Source organism: Physcomitrium patens, chromosome 5, assembly GCF_059467195.1.
Source record: "Physcomitrium patens ecotype Gransden chromosome 5, ASM5946719v1, whole genome shotgun sequence".
NCBI lineage: Eukaryota > Viridiplantae > Streptophyta > Bryopsida > Funariales > Funariaceae > Physcomitrium > Physcomitrium patens.
Window position 1 is genome coordinate 19,635,953 of NC_143414.1, and position 17,547 is coordinate 19,653,499.

Sequence of the window (17,547 nt, forward strand, 5' to 3'; positions counted from 1 at the left end):
TATTGGGATAAATATACATGTCCATAATATTAAAAAATAAAATTTAAACACTCTGTGATCCACCTCTTAGAACTTTAACTATTTTAACAAAATATATATACAAAATAAAAACAAGAATAGATGAAAAGCTCAATAAATTGAAAACTAGACCTTCTACATGAATCTTTTAATAAAATCTATATATATATATATATATATATATATCAATTATAAAAAAGTTTTTATCCTTATTTTTAATTAGAAAGCGATTTACTCTATTATTGTACTTGCCTCCAATCCAATCACAAATAGCCAATCTTCTATTTAGATGTTAAGACCACATTCTTACATTTACATGAATATACTAAAAGGCTTTTAAGACTACCAAATACAAAAATGTTTCTTTAATAGACTCAAATAAGCTCCTCATGCATGGTTTAAAAAGATCAATACATTTTTGGATGACCATGGTCTCTCTCCTATTGAAGCCGACTACAATTTATACTACCTTTGAGACTATTAGGGAGTCACATTTTTTATTCTCTATGTCAATGACCTCTTACTCACAGGATCAAACTTAGAAAAATTTCCAAGGTTCAAGACAAAACTCATGCAAAGATTCAAAATGTCGGATCTAGGAAATATCACCTATTATTTGGGAGTAGGGTTCATCCAACAGCCGGAGGGAATCTTCCTTTTCCAACAAGCATATGCCTCCCATATATTGACAGAATTTGATATGCAGGATTGCACACTGTCAACGGAATCCATGGCAGAAGGTTTGAAACTTAGTAAAGATGAGAGTGCATCCCTAGTTGATGCCAAAAAGTTTCAGAAACTTATTGGTATGCTGATCTACTTAGTCAACACAAAACCTGAGATTTTCTTCGCCACGGGGGTACTCAGCAAGTTCATGCAAAGTTCAAGAGTGTCCCACCTTCATGCGGCTAACCAAATACTCAGATATGTGAAAGGAGCACTAAATCTCGGGATCTTCTACAAACATAGCAAAAGCCCTACCATGTTGGGCTTTACAGACTCAGACTAGATCAACTGCCAAATTGATCAAAAATCCATCATGGGATGGATATTCAAATCAATAGGTGGTCTAGTCTCATGGGCATTGAAAAAACAATCAATAGTGGCTGTATCCTCCATTGATGCAAAAGCCCAAGCCCTGGCCAAAGGGATCAGAGAAGCAATATGGCTTCAAACACTATCCTTCCGAATTCAGGGCACAACTCCAGACCCCCTCTCGTTATTCTGCAACAGCCAAAGCACACTCAAATCGGCACGCAATCACGTCTTCTATGATAATCAAAACACATGGAGATGTGGTTCCATTACGTCCGAGACAATGTGCTTACAGGGGTATAAATCTCTTTTCTGTATCCACCGTAGAACAAATCGCAGATCGTCTCACTAAATCATTGGAAAAACAACAATTCACTAAGCTTCAAGAAGAGATGGGCATACGAGATCGAAATACGCTAATGTAAGTCACCTCGTACACTCAAACTTTTTGAATTCCTTGTATCTAGCCCCTTTGTATCCGCGGACTTGCTCCTCGCACTCTGACTAAGACAAGTATACACCAATCTTTTATCCGCGAGACACACCATAGAACTTCTTTGACAAAATCACGGAGCTACTCCCTAACAAACAATTTGCCTGTTGGTCATCCTTGTTAAATTCAACTCGCTGTTTACTCTTGACACGCTCATCCTTTTCTACCTCAGCATTCCAAAAAAAACAATCCAGAAACCAATCATAACAACGGTGGAATGTGGCGATGAAGAACCACAAACCGAACAAGATGCACCAAAACTGAATAAACAAAACAATTTCACAAGTAAGATCAAAGCTTTCAACTCAAGCACTATCAAAAGGAAAAGCAAAAGAAAAGAAAAAAAGAAAGGAAGTCACATGCCTACCACCGACAACTCATCAGTATCCCAACGATCCAAGAATCTCGGCCGACGACCAGCCATCTCCTCGAACTTCACATCGAACAAAAGCACAACTACAGAGCAACATTCCCCAAATCATGAAAGACTCCAAGGGCGAGGGGGCGTCAGAATATCTCGCTTAGGGTCTTAGGGTATCAAACACAATAACAAAGTGATCTGTATGTACATCCATGATCACTGTGCATCCAGTCATTGGACTGAGTATATGTGGAGCTCCTGCATAGTGGAATATCAGCTTTTTGATCCATTACGATTGATATTGAAAACTTTTTCGATGCAATCAGCTTGTGTCTGAACACATATTATACTGATTCCTGAACCATCACACCACCAGGTAACAAACAGTTTTGAAACGAGCTCGGGATGCCAGCCAAGTAAACAATTCGAAGGTAGAAAGCAGCTCAACTTGTTCCTCCGATTATGTAATAACCAATTGAAGATGGATATTGTGGTAATGAAAGAGACTCTTGAAAAATGTTAGTAGGGCCTGTCCGTAGGAATTGGACGAATTAGGACCTTAAACCTCACATGCACAAACAAACCCACCCGTATGAGTATTAGCCCCATAAGGAAAGGGAGAAGTCAGCAACAGGTTTCAGAACGGTTGTGGATAACGAAGGGGAATTGAAATGGGATGGGATCGACGGATCAACGTCGACAACGCGACGAAGATTTCCGCTCTCAGCGAATAAGGGCGGAAGATAATATTGATGAACTTTTACGTCCAATATATAAACGAGAAATGGGCGTTTCTGGACGTTGCTGTCGCTTCGACGGAGCGTTGTGGTCTGTGGTGGCGTTGTGTGTGTGTTTGTGTTTCCCTGCTCTCGGCTCTATTGTGTCTGGTGCTCTTGCATCGTTTTCCTCCGCTCTGCTTCTGTCTTTAGGTGTTGTCTCCATACCTGTTAGACACTTTCTTTGCAAACGCTTTCGCTGCATCGACGCAGTGTATCACCTTTACTTTCCGTCTCTTCTTTCGTTGTTGTTCCTTGCTCCGTTTCGACTCGCGCTGATTGCTTTCGGACCACGAGCTAATTCGACACTCCCTTCGGATTTTTTCTCTGTCGAGATTAAGCACCGGCTTTTTCTGTACTAGGTTGTTTCTCCGACTCCTACAACTTCCGAGTGTTTGCTGGGACGATCATTTATTAGGCTCTTATCCATTGTTGGGGATGCGAGTGCTGGTAGTCGAGTTTCGATATGAGCTTCGAGTTGATTGCAATGCCTGTTGATAGTATTGGCGATAGGAATTGGCATTACGGATTGTCGAGTGGCCCGTTTCGACGACTATCAAAGCTAGGGTTTCAGTGTGGAGTTCGTGTTTTTAAAGTTTTGATACTCGGATCTTGAGGTGTGTGCGTTATTCAACACAGGCATCATGACGAGCGCATTGGACATGTCATTGGACGACCTGATTAAGACCAACAAGAGTGCTACCCGAGGTGGTAGGGGCGGTGGCGGTGGTCGGGGAACAGGTTCTGCGCCTCAGCGAGGAAGAGCGACCATTGCTGCTGGTACTGCCGGGGGCTATTCTGGAGGCAAAATTTCTGGTCCAGCCCGCAGAGAAGTAGGCCGGGCGGTCGCCCGGCCAACGCCTTACGCGAGCGCAAAGGCAAGCAAAGCGGCATCCCCTTACTCACTTAATGGCAATGGCAGACTTTGAAAGAGTTTTTAGTGATAGGGAAACAGAAGGAGGAAAAAAGAAAAAAGAAGAAAGAAAAATTATAGAAAATTGTCAAGCTCAAAGAGACTTGAGGAATCAATAGCTTGAGTGAGAAAAGCGTCTGGGTTTGATATGAGGCACGGGCCAAGCTGTGATAAGGAAGACGTTTACTGTTTCAAGTGAGCAGGGTTTGGTGTTTTGGATGTCAAAAATGAAGGGTGGATATCTGTTGGAGACCCTGTGGACGTGCTGTGCCTGTAGTTCATCTTCGGCTGGAATGCTGAGGGCCTAATTTGATGAATTCCATTCAATCAGCGCTTTGACACATTCATGTTGGGCCCCTCTACTGTGACGCACTTGTTCTGAGAGGAGGTATCCATATCTAAAATTTTCAGGATGTGGTTTGCCTCTTCTGCAGCGTTTGTAGTACGTGTGCTGTGTTTATGCTGTGTATCGACATGTTGGTGAGGGTTTGACTTTTTTCTGAAGACAGCGTTTTCTTAAGAGTATTTATGCTGATGGTCTCTCTGGGTGGGTGCCAACTGCCAATTATATGTTTCTCTTTGTGAACAGCGAGTCCGTCAGGCTCAGGATTCGGCTTTTCAGTACACAAACCACTTTATTCCGGCAGTTGGCAGAGGAGTTGGTGGGGGTATCGAGACAGGGACCAAGTTGTACATTTCCAATCTTGATTATGGAGTCTCAAACGATGACATAAAGGTAGGGTTACGCAGTGCTACCTTTCTGCTAACCGTTGTAGGCAACGCAACCTTGTAGGTGTCGGGTTCCTAAGATCTAAGTGCATAATTTTGATTGCGATGTTGTCTATGACGTCCTTGTTGGCTCCGATGTGCGTTGTCCTCGTCACTGTTTTGTACCTGACCGCAATTCTCGTTCCCTTTCTAGATTCCCAAGTGTGTATTTTCAAATTAATCTTTCAAGGGATGTGTTTCATGCGTTTCCTCCTATGTTGTGTTATTGTGATCTATTCAGGAATTGTTTTCAGAAATCGGTGATTTAAGAAGGTGCTCTATTAACTATGATCGAAGTGGTCGTTCTAAGGTGAGACATCTGGGCTGTTGTATCTTTTGCTCGATCTCTTCTTCTCATTGGTATATATGCTCAAGAATTTCTTACAATCCTGAAAAGTTTTACTTCAGAAGTTTCTCAGAATGTATCCTGTTGTGTTATCTCACTTTCAGTTGCACAGTACAAGACGTAGAATGTGGTTTGTCTTAGCTGTTACTGTTGGCTATGCTGCGCATGATCAGGGAACTGCGGAGGTCGTATTCATGAGGAAACCTGATGCTTTGAATGCGGTCAAGAGATATAATAATGTCCAGTTGGATGGGAAGCCAATGAAGATTGAGATAATTGGCACAAATGAAAATTCTGTCTCAATTCCATTTGCACGATCCAATGGAGCTATGGCAGTTTATGCTGGTCGTGCGCGCGCCGTCTATCCACAATCGTAAGTTTTGTCAGTTACTATTTCAAGTATTCCTACCTGTTTTCATTACAACAGGTTTAGAGGAGATCCTTGTGTAATGATTTATGATAGAAGATGACATTCTTACAGATATACTCTTGTGACGTTCCACTACTTGCTTGATGTGCTGCGAGGAGATATCTTGTATAAGCCCGTGGTTGGATGGAAATTGACAAAATCCAGACTTACTGTGACTCTTTACGTTGTGTATAGCTAATACATTGCCTTGAGCAGGACTTCTGCTGCCTTGACTTGGATAACTTATATTCTCCAAGTAGCTGATTTTCCTCACTTATCGCAGATCCTCCCACTATAAGAAATGATTTTGAATAGCAGTGCTTACGCAACTCACGCCTCTTATGGATAAGCTGTTGTGATATTTGTGTAGTTTGCCCTTCGCACGGGGTTCAGGATCCGAACGAGGTATAGGCGCATTTAGAGGACGAGGCGGCAGGGGTGGCGGTAGAGGTACTGTAAGCAGAGGCGGAGGCCGAGGTGGAGGAAGAGGTGGTGCCCCTGCTGCAGAAAAGACTCTGGAAGAATTGGATAAAGAACTAGAAACATATCATGCAGAAGCTATGCAAACAAATTAAGGGAATAAAAAAGTAGGAACTGTTCATGCTTCAGTCTGGTTGAGCCGCCTGTTTGCTGGTCCTTGAAATCTTGCATACGGCACCTTCCTAAGATCTTAATCCTCAGTAGTACATTTTAAGGTGTTGGATTTGAGCGTAGCGAATACCTTTGGATGACTCCTTCGTAGCCAGTGACGTGGATTTCAGTGATGATATATGCTTGTCTCTCGTTTTACTTCAGTTGTGCCGTGAACAACATCTCGGTACTGATCTCTCTCGACGATATAACTTCTTGGGATTCGGGACTTTATCCAATATCCAGGAATGTAGAGAAAATGATGTTCAATTCAGTTTACAACTGATGAATTCTAAAACTTTTGTCTCACAATAACCTGAATGTCACAATGTTGTGTAACACTTTTTCGCATTCATGTGAGAAGCTTTGCTGAACAATTTCTAGCACTTGTGAGTTTTCATGGGGCTTGTAGCTGATTCTGGAAGTTTCAGAACTATATTATTTTTAATCATCTATTAGCAACTAAAAGTACGAACAAGACGTGTGCTTTTGCAACATTCTTCTTAAGTGTGACATATCAGTCGCGGTGGCATCTTCAATGATGGTAATGTGTTGAAAGGTGAAAGCGTTTTAGATTCCAATGAAACAATGCGAACAGTATCCTTCTTAGAGTGAACATCTACCATTGCCCTTTAGCTTATGGCTTGTTGAGATATGCCTCCTGAATCAGTTTTTAGTAGCGCAGAAATATCTATTGATTGTCCTTTCTAAACCTGCAATTGCGTATTGAGAAGAGATGTCACACTCGCTCAGTTTGCTCAATTAAAAATTTTAAATAGCAATGTTTACGAGGTAAATATGACTTCTTTACAGTCTACAAGCTGCAACATGCGGCTCAGATTATATCTGCCCGTTATTCGAGTATCCGGAGCAAGACTGCGTGGGAAGCATCGTGTTCATGCTTCACACACCGCAGTACCTTCAACGCACTCAGTGGCGAGCACAGCAACAACTTCTGCTAACGATGCTTGATTCATCGATCGTTTGAAGTTTGCTTTTAGCTCTCGGGGAGATTTAATGGGTGCTTCAATTTCATGCTTAAGAATGCGGTCGTTTTTAGGTGCTCAGGAGCGCGCAATTACCGCCAGTGTCACCGTCATCGCAGCTGCTCCACCCATGCTGTAAAACAATAATGCCCACACAGTCACTCCCCCATTGCACCACATATCACACCAACCTTCAGAGTTGAATACATTTTCCAGTGAGCACAATCCCGACTATAAACGTCTTCTCGATTCGCACGGACTCCGCTCTGTACAGGAGTCTGGAGAAATTTGGACTTAAAATGAACCATTTGATAGGTTCCAATAACTACAGAATTGTTCCCTTAAGAGCAGGCCATCGAAGGCACCCATCTATTAACATGAGAGATATATTGGTCTCGTCAATGCTGGCTCACCTGCTCTACACCTTTAATTGATCTTTACACAAGGGTCAAAGCAACGTTGGTATGACTGAGAACAACCAGTGGTCAGTATCCTCGATAATAAAGAACAGGTTTCGATGACGCGGTACAGAGGCTCATGGAGATAGTGATGAATCGACGAAGAAGGCTCCTCGTCTCCTCCAAGATGACTAGCTTCATTAAGTTCAATTCGTGTCCAAACATAGTTGATCTAAGTCATTGTTATTGAATGTTGTTTACCATGCATTTGCACGAGGTCTATAAAATCCTATACAGGTAAGAATTCTGAGAGAAAATTCTCCCATAACATGATCAAAACGCTCAATGTGTTCTCCAAATAGTTGTCTGAACTGCTCAGAAAAAAAAATGAGAGACACGGTGGCTTCTGTACACCTTCGTATGACGAACGATGAAACGACATAGTCGCCACACCATATTGTTCAGGAAAACTTCAAAAGAAGTTGGCTCGATTATCAGTAGAAGCTCAACATACCCGAATGTACATTTCTACCACATTGCCCAGATCAATTCTTCGTAGACTTCTTCGAGACCCCAATAACCCTACTGTGAAATTTTACGTACATAAACTAAATCACCAAGTGAGAGATTGGTAGGAATCTGGACATGACAATTCGTACGTTGCAGCTATCGTCTTGCCTAAAATGATTACAGCTACTAAAAGTGGGCTTGTGCTCCACTATATGCTGAACAAACTGCACGATAGTATTAGTGACCAACTGTGGTCGAGCTGGACGTTAGAAAATCAGCAGCTTCCGAGCAGAGTCGCATCATCCAAAGAGTAATTTGCTTACAATAACAATAGAGTTCGCAACGATCAGCGGAACTGCAAAACACCCCATCCCACCCAAGGTATCAAAAAGTCGAACTCTGTACACCACTGTCGTAAGATCGAAGGTCTCAAGCTCATCGTGTGAAAACATAGCAGCTTCCACATGAGCGCATCGATCTGACGATAACTCCGATATGTCCACCACAAACTCCAGACACAAAACGAACATCCTCATTGCTCAAGCAACGAGCCCCAGACAACCCTAAACCCCATCGCCAAACGGCAGAGGAAGAAAGGTTCTGTAATTATTACCTCGCAAATACTGCACAGCGTGTATTAGCCCAATCAACTGACCCTTGAATGGTGATACCCTCCCACTTCCCATGTCGATCATACCAAAGCCATCTGCCAAACCAAAACTCCATGAGTTGTCGAAATGTACAATACTCACATCTACATGAAGAAAAGAAAAAAGAAAAAAGAAAAATAAACCCGATAAAAAGGCGAAACTAAACATTTTGCACAAGGTTAGTAGCGAATAACGCAGAAAATAAAACAAAATAAAATAAAATAAAATAACTAAGACAGAGTGACCAAGTGCAGGGGGGTGGGGCATAGTGAGAGCAAGAATTACAAGGAGCCAGGAAGCGATCCTCGTTAAGAACAGCGACAGCATTAGTCATCAACAGCAAGGCTTCGACAATCTGATACAAACCCATCGTGACAGGACACGACGTCGCAGAAACACAACAGCGACCCGGATTCTTCTTCTGCTCACACGCGAGCAGTGCCGAGCCAGGCTTCCCTCCTTCGTTCAGATGTTTAGGGTCTCTCAACATCGACCCGGAGCCTCAAACGTGTTGGAGGTGACCGCGAGGAAGAGGGAGGCAAGGGGTGCCACTGTGGAGTGGGGTGCCACCATGGCAGCTGACTCAGCTTTGAGAACCCCTTTCTTCCATGTCATCAATACTGCAACCCCCCCTCCCTTACAATTACAAAATGGAGTTTTTTTTTTTTTTTTTTTTTTTTCTTGATTGTTGTGGTAGGGATTACTCTGCATTACCTATATGATACTGATGCATTAAATATGGCATTTTTTGTAATACTCGTGACATTTAAAACAAATTATAGTTAATATAGGCAATTAATAACAAAGTTTGTGTATTTGTATTAATATACTTATTTATTCATCTATTTTCTATCATTTCTTTTATTTTTTAAAAAAAAAGTTTAAAACATCAAATATTTGAAGAAATATTTTAATTGTGTTAATACATAACAGAAAAATTTGTTCAACAAAGAAGCTTAACAAGAATCCTGATTATTAAATGCAACTTAATATATAATTTTGCATTTAACTCGAATTAAATTATTCTTTTTATGTAATTTTTTTCACATATATGTATATATATATATATATATATAGAGAGAGAGAGAGAGAGAGAGAGAGAGAGAGAGAGAGAATGTCTCTAGGTGTTGTTTTTATATTTGTTATGATATTAAAAAAATGCAAGTATGTCAGATCAACATTAAATAGATATGAATAAATACAGCTGTTATCGGCTCCTCTCAACTACAAGATGCAATTTCACCACGCAGAAGAGTGCTACAAAAGAAACCAAGCAACTAAAGTTCATGAAACGAATAGCAGGATCTGCTCAATGTTTGTGAAACATGTGATAAATTCATTCCTGATTGTCAGATATTGCCAAAAAGGTACCCAACATGCCCATTCCGTGAATACTCAAGGGCACAGTTCCTTCTGAGAGAAACTAAAACATAATAAATATATCAAAAAGTTGTCCAACTTATCTAACCATCCTGACTGATTCCAATGAGTAGTAGATTAAATGAACCCTATTCAGCTAATGTGCTGTATCAACTTGCAACCCACTAACTAACATTTTGCAGTGCACCCCATATCTGGTTGTACATATCCTTGTACAAAATCAGAACCACTACAAGACCTAAGATATGCTGTTCCAATGGAGTTGGCATCAATCCTTCCTAGAGAGCATCTCTCTGTATATACTGTGTGACAACAGACACTTGATGTGCTACTAGATTGTTCCATGGTCTGCGCTTTAGACATCTAGAAGGTGAGGAATGGACTGCTTACTGGCCTGTGGGTTGTCCCCAAACACCTTGACCCCTAGCGAGCAAAGTTGCGAACAAGAGCTCATTCCATGTATCAGGTACTCCAGGTAAACAGAAATGGCTACAATCTTGACGGTTCTTCGGCGTTGGTCCCATAAGTTTCACATTGTTTGCGTACAATCCCGAGTGTCCATCAGACCTGTAGTTTGTGAGCGTTGTGACATCCATGTACTCAACAGCACTCCTCTTCATCTTTATGTTCTGGTGGATTGCATCCTCAATGTATTTGTTGGTCCAAGGTATTTTCTGCATTGTCAGAACCTCTTCGTCGGTCAGTGGCTTGACCTCTTCGTGGCAATGCCCTCCACTTCTCCACGTTCCTCCTCTGCAACAAGAATGACCATCCAAAGTCGTAAGTGCGATGCTGTAGTGAGAAGACTAAGTACTAGCACGGGAATGGAACTCATTTGAGACTTTCTCAGCTTGTGGCAGATCCGCTAAAATCTGTCAAAAGTCATTAGACTTCTCCTGATCAGCGAGAAGCGCATTAAGTTATAGAAATCAAGCGTTTTCTATTGATTGATCAAGAACTCGGAAGATTGCACACTTCCGTCTTCTCTCTTTGATTGTCAGCGTTCTTGTGTATACAATGACCCTCAGAGAACCTCGAGCATAATTGAGGATTCCTTGTGCAGCAAAAGAAGTTTAACTTCTACCTAAACATCAAAATACATAGTTGAGAATGTCAATGGGGGAGTCACGTGGCTAGTGTACCTAAAATGGATTGACGCAAAACTCCGAAAAAATACTTGGGTTTTCATAGGATCAATATTTTTTTCCATCCATGATGCCCAAGTTGTTAGCGCAATTCTGAACGCCTCTTCAAAGCCATGGCTTGTAACATTTTTCTCCACTTGAAACGCGCCACCTCTGCAAGGACGTTATCAATCCAACTACTCTTTTCCAACTGACAATTTAAGAAACAAGAAGCTCAAAAGCGCACAATCCTAAGATAAGCGAGTCAATACATATCTAAATTTACCACAAACCTCAGGAGATAAGTGAATATAGTTAGGAGCGACATCTTACTGGCGCCCGATCTTTTCCCAGGACCACCAGTGGCCTGAATTGAATACCAAGATGCTGGCGCCAGGCCACCTGCTAGCACTCCACGAGACTCGATCGATTTGGAGTACGTTTGTCACATTTTCTGGTGCATTCCGAGGTGGTCGGGTTTGAGGAACAAGAAAAGGATCTCTGTAATACTCCACAGTACAGTTGTAGTCCTGGAATCGGAATTTCAGCTCACCAGTGTGCTTAGTTATAGGTTGGCCATCGATTTCGTAAATCCGAGATTTGTTCTGCACACCCTCTGCGAGCATGCACAACATAGATTCCCACTGATTTCGCCCTAAAGAGTCCCCGACAAACACTAGCCGTTGATTTCGCAACCTCTCCAACATGTCCTTTGCGTTGAATCTGCAAGAATAGTTTTTCCAAGAATCAGTTCTCTGGGAGGATCGTGTGTTCAATCATCAAGGAGAGTTAACCCCAACACAGACGACAGTACAGGTGTGCAATGTGCCATCTACTAAAGGAAAGAGATGATTGTGATAGCGTGAATGAGAGTGATGGTACAAGCTAGTTGCTTCTGCACATGACCCTCATATCGAGCACTCCGTTCCTAGCAGAATAGTAGGCACAACGTACGCAGGCAGGGCCCTACAGGTAGTTTACATCACCGGAATTGGGGGGACTTTACACAAAAAGGCACTTGACGATTGAGTTAATGCCAGATATCAAGGACAAGCTAGTACACTCCTTGCTCTCGACACATTGACCTCTTTCAACCATAATACTAAGAGCCTTGGTGAAGGGCATCGTCAACCGAACAGGGAAAATTGCAAACCTGGGCAAGTCACAGTCATGAGGTTGCCAGCGGTACTTCATGTAGTCCGTGTCAGGCCGCCCGTTTTCTTCACACCGAAATCCTGCATCCAAGAAAGGGCAATTCCTGGACCTGTACAGTGGATACATCTCGTCATACACCCATTTTCCATGGGCGATGTCACAACGGCCTAAGACTTCACGATCTCCGTCCTCCGTCCCTTTGCCACCTGGTGTCGCTGAAACTTCATGCTCCTTCGAAACTGGAGTGTGAAATTTGATCCCACCATCATTGAGTCCAGAGCAATGTTCTTCTTCTGTGACGAAATTATTACCAGTAGCCTTTCCTAACTCTACATCTTCAGAGGTATCGTTGGATTCTACCTCCGGCTGGTCAACACTCCTTGTGACTGAAATAATTTGTGTCGCTGGTGTCATTCGCGAACCAGTGCTCTCTCCCGACTCGTGGCTGGATAATGAAGTGGCACCCAAGCCCCTCTGCAACACAACAGGCTCATTGCCAATGTTGACGAAGAATGTACTTCCGTCAACATACATGAGACATAATAAGAGCACTCCTATGCTACAAGCTAAGAGCAACGAGACACCCAGCACATTGCTATTATTAACCCTTCTAAAAAAACTTCCACTCCCTCGCAGCTCCGGCTTGCTTAGGAATAGCTTTGAGGCCATTTGGAATCAATCTGTGGTCTACTTTTCACAGTAATTCAATCTCCTTCAGAGAAACATCACCGACGATTGAATCCGCCCAGCCCTATCTTGAACTTGCGCTATCAGCAGAATATGTCAAAGGCAATCGTTTCATCCCCACGATTTACAGTACTAGTTTGTCACTTAGTCTGCAAATCAGAGGCACCACAACTCTAAATTGCTGCACTGAGTGGTCCTGTCCCATCATGAATGAAGTCTCTTGGCTGCTAACCGTGAACCTTGGGCTAATAGACAGCGCCGCGACACCTGCTGCAGCATCATAACGCTCAAAACAACTTTTTTCTCCTTGTCTTCTCCCGTGTTGCTCTCAAAGACCACGAGGGTAGCGTCAGCGGTAATGCGTCGTAAGGTTTGCCAGGTGCTAATTCATTCGTTTAAATGCAGAAGCGAGCAAGTTAAACTTCACAGACACTTTGAAGATCCTGAGAGAAACACACAAAACATGGACTATCCTCAACAATTAGCAACTTTGTTAATGCGCAGTAGGTGGTACCCACAATCTCCGTCCCACCTGTAGTGTCTAAAGCAGATCCACAAAGCTTCACCAACTTTCACAAATTATCAAGCGAGGAGATACAGTTAACTCTAATCATGGACTTCTGTGAGGATTCAAGTGGCCTTTAATAAGCTTCTGCAACTTTTCAATATGAGCCTGGACTCCGGAAAAAGCATTCATCTCATCTACACCTATCGAAGATCTATCCGCATTGGACTAATAAGAGTGTATGTTTGAACCACACCAACACAACTCGGAGAGACACTTCGGGACCGTCACGTCAGCGTCGCACCAACTGGAGATTTAGACCGAGCTGTCCCTAGTTCACAAATCCTACTTACTAAAATGCAGAAAAAGACGAGAGCGCTTTCATTTCTATTTTACAAGATTGGTTAATATAGGAGAGTTCCGCTGTATAGCTAATGACAGTTTTGCATGATGACCTATTATTAGACTCTTCCTATGCGCAAGGCGAGCAATTTTCAAGGGGTAGGTCCTAGAACAGTACGGTACTTGGGGGAGGACTTTCTATTAGGACCGAAATGATCGTGGCAAGCACAAACGAAACGCACATCGATTCCTTCGAAATTAGATAAACGTAATGGAGCCATGGTATCCATCGCACGCAGTAACGGTGTGCAAAAGTTTTCTTATGGAGGCGTCTGCAATGTACTCTCGGCTTCAACTATTTGGAAAACTATGTGGCGCGACACATCCCAACGTGAGAAAATTTCTCGAACAGATCAGACTGAGCCCATCAAAAGCTCAATTCAGTGAGTAAAGTTTCGCACGAAGAAACTACAAAGCACTTGGGAGCAAAAAAAAAGGAAAAAGAAAAAAAAAAAAAAAAAAAACTGGCATTAGCGATTGCATACTACGCGAAGTTCACATGTAGGCAGCTGTAAAACACCTCTTGTATGCATACACAAAAACTCTCCCAAACCTTACGATAACCAACATCCTTGTGCTTAGATTATTAAGCGTTACACTTACCTGCGCACTGATACTTCGAAAATACAGCGCAAGCTACATCACTCTGAATTACTGCAAGAGTGACATCTCCGTCACAAAACATGGTACTCAATCGAGACGAGTCCCTGAACAACTGCACACAAAAATTCAACTTCACCTCCCAATCCTCGTCAATATCCACGAACATTGTTCACTTTCCTCACCATGAAAGCTCGTCAATTCATTATTGAATCCGCCTTGATCTTCAACCCACATGCTCGCACTGAAAACTGGCCAGGTGACGAGAAGGAGGAGAAACTAGAGTACTCTCTCACGAGCACGCGCGGCACCGCATGCCCAGACCTTCGGACGACAAAACTGACCAGCCACACCGGCAACGATCACTAGCTGCAGATTGAACAGCAGGATACAACTTCAAACTCAGTCACCACTAGCTGTAGATTGATTAGTGCCATACAACCTCAAAGAGGATGCTGAAGGGGACGAGAAAAATATATCATAATTTGTGGAGGTTACTAATGGAGGCACAAGGAGCAGAAAAAGGCTGCCTCTTCCTCAAGACTTTGTCGTAAAATCAGAGTTAGTACCAGTGAAACTTATACTGCACTTCAACTAAGATCCTATTTTCCAACTAACACACCGAGAGCTCATTAGATTACTGTAATCTTATTGACTCATACTGTTTTAGTGGAGAAATTAACGGGGACACATGTGTCTGGTCTCACTGCCACATCACTTGATCTTCCGACATTATCGATTACCAGCTGCGACGATGGTTTTACTGCGCATCGTGGTAGTCCACGGATTGAAATCACAGGTCTGTGCGTAAGGACCAGCAGAGAGCGAGGAGGAGAGGCGCAGTAACATTTGCGACGAGGAATGCATGCAGACAACGACGATCACGCGAGCGAAGCAGCAGCATCTGCCGGGTGGGAGGGAGGGGGAGAGCCTCTCTTTCTCTTTTGTTGAAAGAGAGGCCTCGGCATGATGTTGCATGGCTCTCCCTCCACCTACACGCGTACCCCTTTGGCTTCCATATTTGGCTTTTTTTTCACCACCAAGTCAGTCTTTTCGATTCAATTATTTTCATGACTCTGAATATACTTTGTACCGCCTAATCATGTATTACTTTACCAACAGTTCGCTTTTGGAATTGTAACTTCATGAATTGTATACTTTTCTTTTCAAAAAGAAAAGTAGAGAAAACTTTTCCAAAAACAGCAGCAGCGGCTTCAAGCCACTCTTCTAGGTCTAGCGATATCTTTCCATGCACCTCATAAGTGCTTATTTCTGATCCTTGATTTCTCTAAAGCAGAGAGAGAATTCACATCATCTCTTTTTCTTTTTCTTTTTTCAAACCGTTCAAAGGTGTTTTCTACTTTGCTTCATTGGGGTAGCAAATTAATACAACTTTGTTGTTGTGAAACTTCACCCCCTCTTCAAGGAAAAGAGAGGAAAATAGTTGAAGAGTAGAAATTGAAACTAAATAAAGAAAGAATAAACAAGTAAAGAGGATAGATGTTTAACCATGGGTTACATTTGAGGATAAATTATGGGATATTTATTTCGATAAAAATATATATATATATATATATATATATATATGTATATATATTGAAAGACACACCTTTTCACCTCAATGTGGAATTATCTACCAAACAAGTAGAACAGGTGATTTTGAAAAACCACAAACACATAGTAAAAGGATTCCAGTTGGAGGTCTCAGAGAATGCTTCACATTTTTAGCAAAGTCACCTAGCATCAAAAGTCATGCAAGTGGTAATTTGTATGCATATGTGTATTCCATATATATATATATATATATATAAGCATTGAAAACACATAGGTTGATGAGCTCAATTGTGCACGAGGTGAGACATGACATGAAAAATACAACCAACCATCATCCATAATGAGAATTTGGAATGGTAAACCAAACTCCTAAGGTTAAAATAGTAATGACAGGGCATGAACCCCCTCTTCCACTTGGCAGGTAGGTATCACGCATCAGCCAAGAGTGCACCTCACTGGTGTCATCACACCTGCTCATCCATCCATCCACTCATCCATCCGTGGCTGTCAGTGCCCTCGTTTCTAGGAGCTACCAAAAGGTCTCCCTCATCAAATGAGCTCGGCGAAAAGCAACACTAAAGCAAGCAGAGGAGACCCTAGTAGACCTACAGAAGTAGTAGATGGGTCCTATATCAATACATAGCGGCAAAAACGAAGGACTAGGACGAGAAGTCGGAGCTGGCCATGGAACCCTTTCTCACTCTTTTGCCCGGATTGGACTTTTAAGAAGAATCATCTCAGCTTCTGCTCCTCGCAATTATGCATCTGGAATTCTCACTATTGGTTGCTGACATGTTTCATAATTCTTCATTGTTCTGGAAAACAATGGGATCTGGCGGAGGAGTAAATGCAATAGAATGGTTGTTTTGTGTTCTTTTAATGACCCTGCTCCTTAATCCCTTAATCATTGCTAAGCCAAAAGCATAAAAATATCATATATATATATATATATATTAGAAAGCAATAAAATAGTTACATTGCCATCTAAAAGACGCTAAGGAATTCCAAGTGGAGGAAGGGGGTGGTAAGATTGTTTTCTGGGATCTTCTTAGCAAAAGAAGCACATGCAATGCCCTTATAGCATAATGTGTGCCATCTATAGTAAAGACATAGGATATTTTTATAAAAAATTGTAAGGACTTTAGCCACTCCAGTATTAACTTGGTAGAATAGTGATTGTATATATTTTAAAATTAGATCTGAATAAAATATTTGTATTTTGTATTAATTTTTATGTAGGTGTGTAATCTTGTAGTAGTCATATATATATATATATATATAAACACATATATGTTGCAAATTAGGCTACATGAAATATTAAAAATAAAAATGATCTAATCTATAAGAGAATTAAACCTTTGGAAGACCTTATAGCAATGAGCAATATTTGTAGGCAAACTAATTCGTAGATTCAAAAGATTTAAAATTCTTTATATATATATATATATATATATATGTGTGTGTGTGTGTGTGTGTGTATTACTTTGTAAAAATTTGCTTTTAGGAAATATAGACTTTAAACAAGGAGAATGTTCAATAGACCCATGCTTTTGCTAAATAGACCCATCCTTGATGAAGAATATGGTAATCATGATGAATGTGGTTGCTTTTTATTAGTTGCAGATCCAATAATGGGGAAATGAATCTAGAAATCATTATTTTTTTTCATGAGAATGGGTGGGTTGATTTAGTAACATCTTGGGTCTATTTAACATTCCTCTTAAACAATTACCCAATTTTTCACACAAAATTTTAGAATAATATCCACACATGCTAATTAATTGAATTCATCATTCTCAAATACAAATAATCCATGTAGATGGACACTTAGTAAAACAAGTAAAAAT

The 17,547-nt window shown here is 41.5% G+C and overlaps 3 protein-coding genes and 1 long non-coding RNA gene across 9 annotated transcripts; 1 reads left to right on the top strand and 3 right to left on the bottom strand.

The window, feature by feature from the left end:
* Positions 1 to 598: 598 nt before the first annotated feature.
* On the bottom strand, positions 599 to 2,113 carry LOC149989328 (uncharacterized). Of its 2 annotated transcripts, XR_016503158.1 has the most exons (3): positions 1,914 to 2,113; positions 1,484 to 1,557; positions 599 to 1,242 (listed from the first exon to the last, which is right to left on the bottom strand). It is a non-coding gene; the product is annotated as an uncharacterized LOC149989328 (long non-coding RNA). The 2 variants fall into 2 exon arrangements; XR_016503159.1 differs by lacking the exon at positions 1,484 to 1,557 and having other exon boundaries at positions 1,102 to 1,242; positions 1,910 to 2,048.
* Positions 2,114 to 2,904: 791 nt separating this feature from the next.
* LOC112282936 (THO complex subunit 4B) lies at positions 2,905 to 6,064 on the top strand. Its single transcript, XM_024521139.2, has 6 exons — positions 2,905 to 3,045; positions 3,323 to 3,561; positions 4,186 to 4,332; positions 4,606 to 4,674; positions 4,884 to 5,083; positions 5,490 to 6,064. Exons 2-6 carry the CDS (start codon positions 3,328 to 3,330, stop codon positions 5,692 to 5,694), a joined length of 855 nt encoding a protein of 284 aa, XP_024376907.1. The 5' UTR covers positions 2,905 to 3,045; positions 3,323 to 3,327; the 3' UTR covers positions 5,695 to 6,064.
* A 1,526-nt stretch (positions 6,065 to 7,590) lies between these two features.
* On the bottom strand, positions 7,591 to 8,761 carry LOC112282937 (uncharacterized). Its single transcript, XM_024521140.3, has 3 exons — positions 8,579 to 8,761; positions 8,257 to 8,349; positions 7,591 to 7,998 (listed from the first exon to the last, which is right to left on the bottom strand). The coding sequence occupies exons 1-3, from the start codon at positions 8,661 to 8,663 to the stop codon at positions 7,943 to 7,945; spliced, it is 234 nt and encodes a 77-aa protein (XP_024376908.2). The 5' UTR covers positions 8,664 to 8,761; the 3' UTR covers positions 7,591 to 7,942.
* Positions 8,762 to 9,608: 847 nt separating this feature from the next.
* On the bottom strand, positions 9,609 to 15,127 carry LOC112282935 (protein trichome birefringence-like 9). 5 transcript variants are annotated; one of them, XM_073534035.2, is made up of 6 exons: positions 14,150 to 15,127; positions 11,951 to 13,082; positions 11,351 to 11,520; positions 11,131 to 11,251; positions 10,816 to 10,971; positions 9,609 to 10,426 (listed from the first exon to the last, which is right to left on the bottom strand). In XM_073534035.2, exons 2-6 carry the CDS (start codon positions 12,619 to 12,621, stop codon positions 10,060 to 10,062), a joined length of 1,485 nt encoding a protein of 494 aa, XP_073390136.1. In that variant the 5' UTR covers positions 12,622 to 13,082; positions 14,150 to 15,127; the 3' UTR covers positions 9,609 to 10,059. The 5 variants fall into 5 exon arrangements, with proteins under 5 accessions (XP_073390136.1, XP_090106948.1, XP_090106946.1 ...); XM_090250822.1 differs by having other exon boundaries at positions 14,332 to 14,651; XM_090250820.1 differs by having other exon boundaries at positions 11,131 to 11,520; positions 14,150 to 15,122.
* Between the last annotated feature and the right edge of the window lie 2,420 nt (positions 15,128 to 17,547).